Here is a 10,919-nt window from a genome sequence, read left to right as displayed (position 1 = left end):
CAGAAGGTACTGTACAACAGGATTGACCCAGGTATGTATGGTTCCACTTCTACTGAAGTAAAAGGAAACTAATAATAATACACTAATGAGAATTGTTCTACTGAGCTACTGTGCAGTTAATTTTTCTTCATCATTCAGATAAAAAAAAATATATATATTATTTACTGAAATACAGGAAAGTAATATTTTTTTCTCACCGAAACAGTGTTAACCCTTTTTTTAATTTGAACTTTTTCTTATGGATCAAAGATACTCTGTAGACCTTTACATTTTTAGTATATTCTCATAATAATCAGATCAGAATATTGACATTCATTTCAGAATATCTTATATGTAATGCACATAGTGTGTCTCTTTTTGCTTGTTTATTTATTTGTTCACATAACATCACTGAATTACATTATTTTGAAGTCAACAAATCAGTCTCAAAATTATTTTAAATGGTTATCTAACAGGGTTTCATGTATTCATCTCTGTATATTTTTATCAGTTCACTGAATTATAACATAGTATTAATGGGTACAAACTCGTTCACTTGCAATATATAGACTCATAGAGATAAATTATTTTCCTAAAAATTTTCTTTGTGTTTATCTGAAGAAAGAAAGTCATGTACATCAGGTATGACATGAAGGTAAGTAAATGATAAGAACATTTTCATCTTTGGGGGATTCTGAACCCTATTTAAATACATTCATAGGCCATACATACTATTTAAAAATGTGTTTGTGACCATAAGCATAAGTTGATTTTGTTATTAAAGTTACATTGAACATTTGCTCTACCATAAGGACAGTCCATATTACATAATATCAAAATGTTTTAAGCAATACTAATACAACTTAATTTCTTGAAAACTTGAAGGAAAATCATGAAATCATACATTGTTTTTATAGAAATGTATTGTATTTTACATTATTTGAATGATTGCATGATTTCGGAAGGCTAAACATGCAGTATGTTTTTATCCAAAGTAACTTGAAGAGCATTTAAGCTAAAAAACAAACTTTGCATTATTAAAGAGACAAAAACCAGCTTAAAATTACTCTTAAATTCAATATTATTTATGTTCTTTATTCTTGATGCACATGTAAATGAAGCATTCATGTTTATTGAGCAACACCATGTTAAGCAAATGTAACTTTTTACTAATTCTCTTATAATAATCAGCTTTCATTTTGTTTAGGACATCTCCTGGCCATTGAGTCAGGCACTTGCATCCTTTTGATCGTATGTTTCCTGATTGCTCTGTGGCTTTAAGGCACTAACAGCTTTCGTTATTTTCTGAATTTTCAGGGCAACATTCTTCATTCGCTTCTCTCTCTCCACCATGATCTGGCGTTCCTTTTCGATCAAACGTTCTCCTTTAGCAATCTTTTCCAGGATAAGTGTTTCTTGTTTCATCTTCTCAAGTCCAACAATGCGGTCCTCAAAGCCAGGACTTCTCTCCTCTTTCTCGGTTTTAATCAGGATTTCGAGATATTGGGCTGTAGAGAGAGATTTTGACTTCAGTGCAATTTCATCTAGTCTTCTTAGGCAATCAGAGGACAATTTAATCAACTTCATTAGTTTGTCCTCAATTCCATGGAGTTCGTTTTCAAGTGCATCAAGCATTTGCTTTGTGTCCATGAACCTTCCTTTGGCAGCCATGAAGTTGTCTTTTAGCTCTTTAATGGTTTTTTTCTCTATTTTTGTTTCATATGTCCACATGAAATTTTCCCTTGAATGAGCAGAGTAATGGCAGTTTTCAGGGCAGATAATGCAGTGGTCATTCTCAATCACAGCACAAGTTTGCACAGCATCTTCTGCAGGGAGGAAGCAGTTGGAGTGACATGTGAAGAAGCAAGTGTTGCAATTCATGGTAAAACAGTTCACAGGGGTTCTGTTTGCTTTCATTACCTCTACCTCTTGTTCAAAATTCTCATTTTGTGCCATGTTGTCACTCTCACTTCCCAAACATTGCTTGAATTTTTTTATTTCACTCAGTTTAGAGAGACCAGCGGTTATTTGAGGGGTCAGACTTGCCATGGCTTTCTCAAGACGCTCTCGTTCCTCCAAGACCTTTATTGTCATTGACAGATCTTTACTTTCAATGTCCCCAAGTGTCTTGAAAAAAGCCTTCATCTGTTTAAAGGTTTTTTCCCAGACCAGCTCTGTCAGTTTATCTCCTCCCTCATCATCATCTGAATCGTTGTCAGAGGTTGTAGGCTCTTCTATTTTTTTGTTAGCATACACAGCTGAATTGTTGAACTTGAAATGGGTGGGTTGTCCCTTTTTATTCTTTTGACAGGGCAGTTCTGCTGCTTTGATGGCTTCTAGAACTGGGATGTCTTTACCATCTGCAAATGTCACTAAAACTAGGATGTTTTCTGCGATGTCTTTGCCAAAAATGGACAAAATTGAGTCAAAGATGTACCTCTGGTTGGCACTAAGGCGGGCAAGAGAGGCCTGGACAACGAAGCAGACGGCATCAATGTGATCAATTCCCAAAGGGCTACAAAGAAAGCTTTTGATCTGCTCTGTAATCAGTTTATCGTGGGCGATTCCTCTTGTATCACCAAATCCAGGTGTGTCTACAATTGTGAGGGAGTAGGGAATTTCAAAGCCAGGCTGATTGTACAGCTCGAAAGATGAGACGATAGATGTCTGACTCTCGGCCTGTGTGCGATTGGTCACTTCATGGATTAGTTTGAAGCGATATGCATCCTGCCATTTTACACGTAGTATGTAATTGACCATCACATTGATGAGTGTGGTTTTTCCTGCACCTGTTGATCCCAAAAGAAGAATTACTTTGTTTTTCACATCCTCCACTTTTCTTCCGAAAACATACTGATTAAAACTTACATTCTCTGCCATTTTTTGGTGAAGTATCAGTGAATGGACTGATGGATTGCCCCTTTTTATTCGTGAAGATTGATTCAAGAACAAACCACTCCCATCCTTATTTGTTTCTTTACCCTTAAAACTGGCCGAAAACACAGTTTCAGGACTTGGGAGACTCACTCCATCATTACCACAGTTTGCAAAAACTCTGACTGTGTAATCTGTGTCTTGTTTCAGTCCCTGAAGAGTGCACTCCCTGTTCGTAGATTTCACAGACTCCCAAGGCTTTTCATTTTCCTGAACCTTTGTGCATTCTCTGAACTCCAACATGTATCCAGTGACCAGAACATCCTCCCCCACAGATGTAGGAATATCCCAGACTACAGTTGCAGTCTCAGATTTTACTTGTTTCACTGTAGGTGCTCCAGGAGGAGCACATGGACGAGTCCTGAAGAATGATGTTGTGTCACTTGTCAGACTTACTCCTGGACGACACACAGCCTTGCAGGTAAAACAATACTCTTTGTGTGGTTTTAACTGCTTGACGTTGGCCTGATCTGAAACCCCATCAGTATACATCTCTGTCCATTCAGAGCTCTGTACAGACTGATATGAAATACAGTACGAGTACACACAGCTAACACCACGGTCAGGAGGTTTGATTTGCAGATGTATGCAGTCATGCTCAGCACTCAAGAAAACCGGCATTGGTGGTTTTGAGGGAAGCTCATACTGTGAGCTGATGAGTCTCCCTCTTTCAAAAACATGAATTGAAGAGGCAGTGCTGAGTTCATCTGGAATTGATGCAATGCAAAATTCAATGTTCGTTCTTCCTTTATTGGCTTCTTTGAAATCGAGGAAAGCCTGTATGGTTTCCCTGGTCAATGTAGTTGCATCTCCTGATGAATACCATTTCCCTGTCTTCTTTGAGGAATTTTGATCATAACTTATTTGCTCTCCGTTGTTACAAGATTGTGCCTTCAGGTAATTCTCCATGTCTGAAAGGTGCAGTTGCTTTTCATTTAAGGAGGTGAGTGCAAAAGTTATCACATAGTTATTGGATGCCTTCAAGACAACTTTGTCCAATTCGTTGCTGGATGAAAGAACAGGAACATCTTTCATGATGTCAAGGTACGATCTAACAACATTCATCTCTCGCTCTCGCTCATTTAGATACTTGGTTACCAGAGCACCCTGAAATGGGGATCTTTCTTTGTCATTCAGGGCATCAACAAGCTCCTGTTCTTCTTTACCTCCACCCCTTATGGATGGAAGAACCCTGCAGAGATGTTTCTGAAAAACTATTTTATAATCTGAACAGAGGACTTTACATTTTCTGATCTTAGCTGTGATTTCAGGAAATTGAATGGCAATACTGTCCCTCATCAGATCTTGACATTGAATGTCACAGTTATGCATCTCATCCATGATTCGTTGGACTCGTCGTATTAGGCTAACACGGATCTCCCTGACTAACTGAGCAGCTGCTGAATCTAGTTTTTTCAGAGGGTAAAGCCACACAGTCATGGGCACAGCATTTTCTCCATGTTCTCCCAACAGTTTTGGTAACTCTGAGTACACCTTGATGGCATCAATATAGGAGACCGGATTGTTTTCCAGAGCAAAATCTCCATGAAAAGTGCAGCTGAACTTGTCAATTTTCTCTTGTTCCATTTCATTCATTTTCAAAGATGCCTGGCCCTCTACTGATATTAAAGGTATCTTTTTGATTGATGCTTGGAGGTCACCTTGTATCTTTTGATGGTTTTCATTGGACGAAACCTCACGATCAAAAATAAAGAATGCTTGAGCTCCATACAGTAGAGCCGTAACAACATGTGTGGCCGAGCCCTCCTGAAATATATTGCAATGCTTTACGTTCCCTACTCCAAGATGCTCCATAGTTAACTGCTCAAAGCGTGAGGTTGTATGATAATGTAAGGTGACTCGAGACTGAAGTTTCGATGACTTCTTGTCATTTAAATAGTCTGCTGATCCTTTCACACTGACCATTCCACTCAGAAAGCTGGCTTCAAGAGATGCAGAGACATTAAGAGCACTGGCTTTGTCTTCACTTGAATCTGTGGCAATCATTTTGAAGTCAGTGTTTGGCTGTGGTCGTACATTAATATTCTTCTGCAGCATCTCAGCATCCCAAAGGGTTATTCCTTGAAAAATTAAAAAAAATTAAAAAAAAATTAAAAACGCTTATTTAGTCTTCAAATATGCAGTTTGTTAATAAAGATAACATCTATTTAAACATTTTCTTAAGTTTTCGGAGATGTGAGCTTCAGGGTGTCATGGTGATTCGCAGTGCGAATTTGCTGATGTCTCTATAGTGGTTAAACATGAGATATAATTTGTTTTGGGTAAATCTCACGTGTAGTCTTTGGTCTCATTACTCTATTATTTGTTCCAGAGCAAATAGTTTTGGCTGAGGGTAAAATCTCATTACGTTATATTTTATGTAACTTCAATGCTGTATATCAGAGCACTGCCTTTCTACTTTTGACTGTATTGCCTAGCAACTTTTATGATGGCTGTTGTTGTTGTTTATGAAATATTATTATTCAATAAATAATGTTTTATAATAATAATAATAGTAGTATTTAATAATAGTATTTAGTATTGGGAAACAGTGTGTGTGTTTGTGATGGTGATTTTAGTTACATTGTTCTGCTATTAGATGGTGACAAGAGACTGTTTCTCCGTTGTTACAAGATTGTGCCTTCAGGTAATTCTCCATGTCTGAAAGGTGCAGTTGCTTTTCATTTAAGGAGGTGAGTGCAAAAGTTATCACATAGTTATTGGATGCCTTCAAGACAACTTTGTCCAATTCGTTGCTGGATGAAAGAACAGGAACATCTTTCATGATGTCAAGGTACGATCTAACAACATTCATCTCTCGCTCTCGCTCATTTAGATACTTGGTTACCAGAGCACCCTGAAATGGGGATCTTTCTTTGTCATTCAGGGCATCAACAAGCTCCTGTTCTTCTTTACCTCCACCCCTTATGGATGGAAGAACCCTGCAGAGATGTTTCTGAAAAACTATTTTATAATCTGAACAGAGGACTTTACATTTTCTGATCTTAGCTGTGATTTCAGGAAATTGAATGGCAATACTGTCCCTCATCAGATCTTGACATTGAATGTCACAGTTATGCATCTCATCCATGATTCGTTGGACTCGTCGTATTAGGCTAACACGGATCTCCCTGACTAACTGAGCAGCTGCTGAATCTAGTTTTTTCAGAGGGTAAAGCCACACAGTCATGGGCACAGCATTTTCTCCATGTTCTCCCAACAGTTTTGGTAACTCTGAGTACACCTTGATGGCATCAATATAGGAGACCGGATTGTTTTCCAGAGCAAAATCTCCATGAAAAGTGCAGCTGAACTTGTCAATTTTCTCTTGTTCCATTTCATTCATTTTCAAAGATGCCTGGCCCTCTACTGATATTAAAGGTATCTTTTTGATTGATGCTTGGAGGTCACCTTGTATCTTTTGATGGTTTTCATTGGACGAAACCTCACGATCAAAAATAAAGAATGCTTGAGCTCCATACAGTAGAGCCGTAACAACATGTGTGGCCGAGCCCTCCTGAAATATATTGCAATGCTTTACGTTCCCTACTCCAAGATGCTCCATAGTTAACTGCTCAAAGCGTGAGGTTGTATGATAATGTAAGGTGACTCGAGACTGAAGTTTCGATGACTTCTTGTCATTTAAATAGTCTGCTGATCCTTTCACACTGACCATTCCACTCAGAAAGCTGGCTTCAAGAGATGCAGAGACATTAAGAGCACTGGCTTTGTCTTCACTTGAATCTGTGGCAATCATTTTGAAGTCAGTGTTTGGCTGTGGTCGTACATTAATATTCTTCTGCAGCATCTCAGCATCCCAAAGGGTTATTCCTTGAAAAATTAAAAAAAATTAAAAAAAAATTAAAAACGCTTATTTAGTCTTCAAATATGCAGTTTGTTAATAAAGATAACATCTATTTAAACATTTTCTTAAGTTTTCGGAGATGTGAGCTTCAGGGTGTCATGGTGATTCGCAGTGCGAATTTGCTGATGTCTCTATAGTGGTTAAACATGAGATATAATTTGTTTTGGGTAAATCTCACGTGTAGTCTTTGGTCTCATTACTCTATTATTTGTTCCAGAGCAAATAGTTTTGGCTGAGGGTAAAATCTCATTACGTTATATTTTATGTAACTTCAATGCTGTATATCAGAGCACTGCCTTTGTACTTTACTTGTTTCACTGTAGGTGCTCCAGGAGGAGCACATGGACGAGTCCTGAAGAATGATGTTGTGTCACTTGTCAGACTTACTCCTGGACGAGACACAGCCTTGCAGGTAAAACAATACTCTTTGTGTGGTTTTAACTGCTTGACGTTGGCCTGATCTGAAACCCCATCAGTATACATCTCTGTCCATTCAGAGCTCTGTACAGACTGATATGAAATACAGTACGAGTACACACAGCTAACACCACGGTCAGGAGGTTTGATTTGCAGATGTATGCAGTCATGCTCAGCACTCAAGAAAACCGGCATTGGTGGTTTTGAGGGAAGCTCATACTGTGAGCTGATGAGTCTCCCTCTTTCAAAAACATGAATTGAAGAGGCAGTGCTGAGTTCATCTGGGATTGATGCAATGCAAAATTCAATGTTCGTTCTTCCTTTATTGGCTTCTTTGAAATCGAGGAAAGCCTTTATGGTTTGCCTGGTCAATGTAGTTGCATTTTCTGATGAATACCATTTCCCTGTCTTCTTTGAGGAATTTTGATCATAACTTATTTGCTCTCCGTTGTTACAAGATTGTGCCTTCAGGTAATTCTCCATGTCTGAAAGGTGCAGTTGCTTTTCATTTAAGGAGGTGAGTGCAAAAGTTATCACATAGTTATTGGATGCCTTCAAGACAACTTTGTCCAATTCGTTGCTGGATGAAAGAACAGGAACATCTTTCATGATGTCAAGGTACGATCTAACAACATTCATCTCTCGCTCTCGCTCATTTAGATACTTGGTTACCAGAGCACCCTGAAATGGGGATCTTTCTTTGTCATTCAGGGCATCAACAAGCTCCTGTTCTTCTTTACCTCCACCCCTTATGGATGGAAGAACCCTGCAGAGATGTTTCTGAAAAACTATTTTATAATCTGAACAGAGGACTTTACATTTTCTGATCTTAGCTGTGATTTCAGGAAATTGAATGGCAATACTGTCCCTCATCAGATCTTGACATTGAATGTCACAGTTATGCATCTCATCCATGATTCGTTGGACTCGTCGTATTAGGCTAACACGGATCTCCCTGACTAACTGAGCAGCTGCTGAATCTAGTTTTTTCAGAGGGTAAAGCCACACAGTCATGGGCACAGCATTTTCTCCATGTTCTCCCAACAGTTTTGGTAACTCTGAGTACACCTTGATGGCATCAATATAGGAGACCGGATTGTTTTCCAGAGCAAAATCTCCATGAAAAGTGCAGCTGAACTTGTCAATTTTCTCTTGTTCCATTTCATTCATTTTCAAAGATGCCTGGCCCTCTACTGATATTAAAGGTATCTTTTTGATTGATGCTTGGAGGTCACCTTGTATCTTTTGATGGTTTTCATTGGACGAAACCAAAAATAAAGAAATAAAGAATGCTTGAGCTCCATACAGTAGAGCCGTAACAACATGTGTGGCCGAGCCCTCCTGAAATATGCTTTACGTTCTTGTCATTTAAATAGTCTGCTGATCCTTTCACACTGACCATTCCACTCAGAAAGCTGGCTTCAAGAGATGCAGAGACATTAAGAGCACTGGCTTTGTCTTCACTTGAATCTGTGGCAATCATTTTGAAGTCAGTGTTTGGCTGTGGTCGTACATTAATATTCTTCTGCAGCATCTCAGCATCCCAAAGGGTTATTCCTTGAAAAATTAAAAAAAAATTAAAAAAAAATTAAAAACGCTTATTTAGTCTTCAAATATGCAGTTTGTTAATAAAGATAACATCTATTTAAACATTTTCTTAAGTTTTCGGAGATGTGAGCTTCAGGGTGTCATGGTGATTCGCAGTGCGAATTTGCTGATGTCTCTATAGTGGTTAAACATGAGATATAATTTGTTTTGGGTAAATCTCACGTGTAGTCTTTGGTCTCATTACTCTATTATTTGTTCCAGAGCAAATAGTTTTGGCTGAGGGTAAAATCTCATTACGTTATATTTTATGTAACTTCAATGCTGTATATCAGAGCACTGCCTTTGTACTTTTGACTGTATTGCCTAGCAACTTTTATGATGGCTGTTGTTGTTGTTTATGAAATATTATTATTCAATAAATAATGTTTTATAATAATAATAATAGTAGTATTTAATAATAGTATTTAGTATTGGGAAACAGTGTGTGTGTTTGTGATGGTGATTTTAGTTACATTGTTCTGCTATTAGATGGTGACAAGAGACTGTTTTTACGAGTCAGCAGTAAAGACTTTTATATTGAAAGAGACTGAAAAGCTGCTGTAAACAAGGAAGTTATTTTTACTTTCAACAACAGCTTGTAAGAAGCAGCCAACAAATGCACCTAGCAGCGTTGTCATTGGAATTCCCCCTTAACAGATGAAAGGATAGTATGACAAAGATATAGCTTTCCTCAGCGGATATTCAAACTAATGTTTTATTGTGAATATGAGATTGATCTGAAGAATGAATGCTGTATCAGATGCAGGTAATCACACTCGCTCAGTCAATCTCTCTCTCTCAAAATACTCTACATAATATACAGCTTTTAATGCAGTAATACAGTAAGCTTTTAATGAAGCAACTCAGTGTTCCATCGTTACTAGTTCTAAAGTGACGTTTTTGAATTAGTAACAGCTTGGGCTCTGCTGTTAAACTGTCAAACTGAGATTTGAATCCATGGCGGAAGGAAGTAGTTATGCACAAAAGAGGGCTTTTAAAGACACTCCGTTGCTTTTGAACTGTTGTATAAACTAAATATCACACTCATAGCTGTGAAATATTGCTGTATATCGGCATGCTGTGATTACCTACGGCATTCTGTCGTGACACATTAAAGAGCCACAACACTGTATTTACTGTTTGAATTTTTTTAACAAAAATTATATAATTTGAAAGCTGACGCTTTATTGGCAGCCATATCACTATGCAGCCCAAGACTGGTTGCCCACTGAAGCTAAGCAGGGTTGAGCCTGGTCAGTACCTGGATGGGAGACCTCCTGGGAAAACTAGGTTGCTGCTGGAAGAAGTGTTAGTGAGGCCAGCAGGGGGTGCTCACCCTGTGGTCTGTTTGGGGCCTAACACCCCAGTATAGTGACAGGGACACACTATACTGTCAACAAGCACAGTCCTTCGGGTGAGATGTTAAACCAAGGTCCTGACTCTCTGTGGTCATTAAAATCCCAAGATGTATATCCAAATTATATTTAAAACATTTGTCAAGTTGAATGAAATGACTTTATTTATTGCTCTCCAGTTAAAATTAAGTTGCCTCTTTATTGTAGTAGCCTACATATTGTTGCCTTTAAGTGTACACATGCCAACCAAAATCATAAAAAATTGCCCCCCAAAATATCTGTGTAAATGGTTCAATAGATTAACTATGCGGAAAATTAATTATAGTTTCATAAAGTTTAAATGCTGAAACAATCAAATTCGGGGGATCCCTTCAGCTCGAGGAGCCCTCTCGAACGCCACCCTCCACGCATCGGTAGCCCCCCAGGATCGCTTGATCGGTTGGCGCCGGTCCGCGAATTTAAAGGGGTCATATGATGCTGCTAAAAAGAACAGTATTTGGTGTATTTGGTGTCATGAAATGTGTTTATGCGGTTTAAGGTTAAAAAAACACATTATTTTCCACATACTGTACATTATTGTTTCTCCTCTATGCCCTGCCTTTTTGAAACACGTTGATTTTTACAAAGCTCATCGGTCTGAAAAAGCGAGGTGTGCTTTGATTGGCCAGCTATCCAGTGCGTTGTGATTGGCCAAATACCAATAAATACCATTATAAATGAGGCATTCGTTGCATCCAGTGGGGACATAATTATGGATTATAATGACTTATACTGTCTTTTTA

General features: G+C 38.2%; 1 protein-coding gene across 3 annotated transcripts in view; it reads right to left on the bottom strand.

Annotated features, from left to right (window-relative positions):
- Positions 1-1,023: 1,023 nt before the first annotated feature.
- LOC107573003 (uncharacterized) overlaps positions 1,024-10,919 on the bottom strand; it is a 14,748-nt gene continuing 4,852 nt past the window's right edge. For 2 of the 3 annotated variants that reach the window (XR_001607435.1, XR_001607436.1), the window contains exon 3: positions 8,564-8,752. Coding sequence is in view for 1 of the 3 variants with exons in the window: in XM_016259442.1 (XP_016114928.1) it covers positions 1,207-4,994 (3,788 nt within the window). In the remaining 2 variants the exon portion in view is untranslated. Of the gene's footprint in view, positions 4,995-8,563; positions 8,753-10,919 lie in introns of those variants that run through there. The other variant, XM_016259442.1, reaches the window with a different exon arrangement.

This window comes from Sinocyclocheilus grahami, unplaced genomic scaffold (genome assembly GCF_001515645.1).
Source record: "Sinocyclocheilus grahami isolate Dianchi unplaced genomic scaffold, SAMN03320097.WGS_v1.1 scaffold1844.1, whole genome shotgun sequence".
Classification (NCBI taxonomy): Eukaryota; Metazoa; Chordata; class Actinopteri; order Cypriniformes; family Cyprinidae; genus Sinocyclocheilus; species Sinocyclocheilus grahami.
Note: the sequence above shows the minus strand (reverse complement) of the source record. Positions and strands in the feature narration are given on the sequence as shown.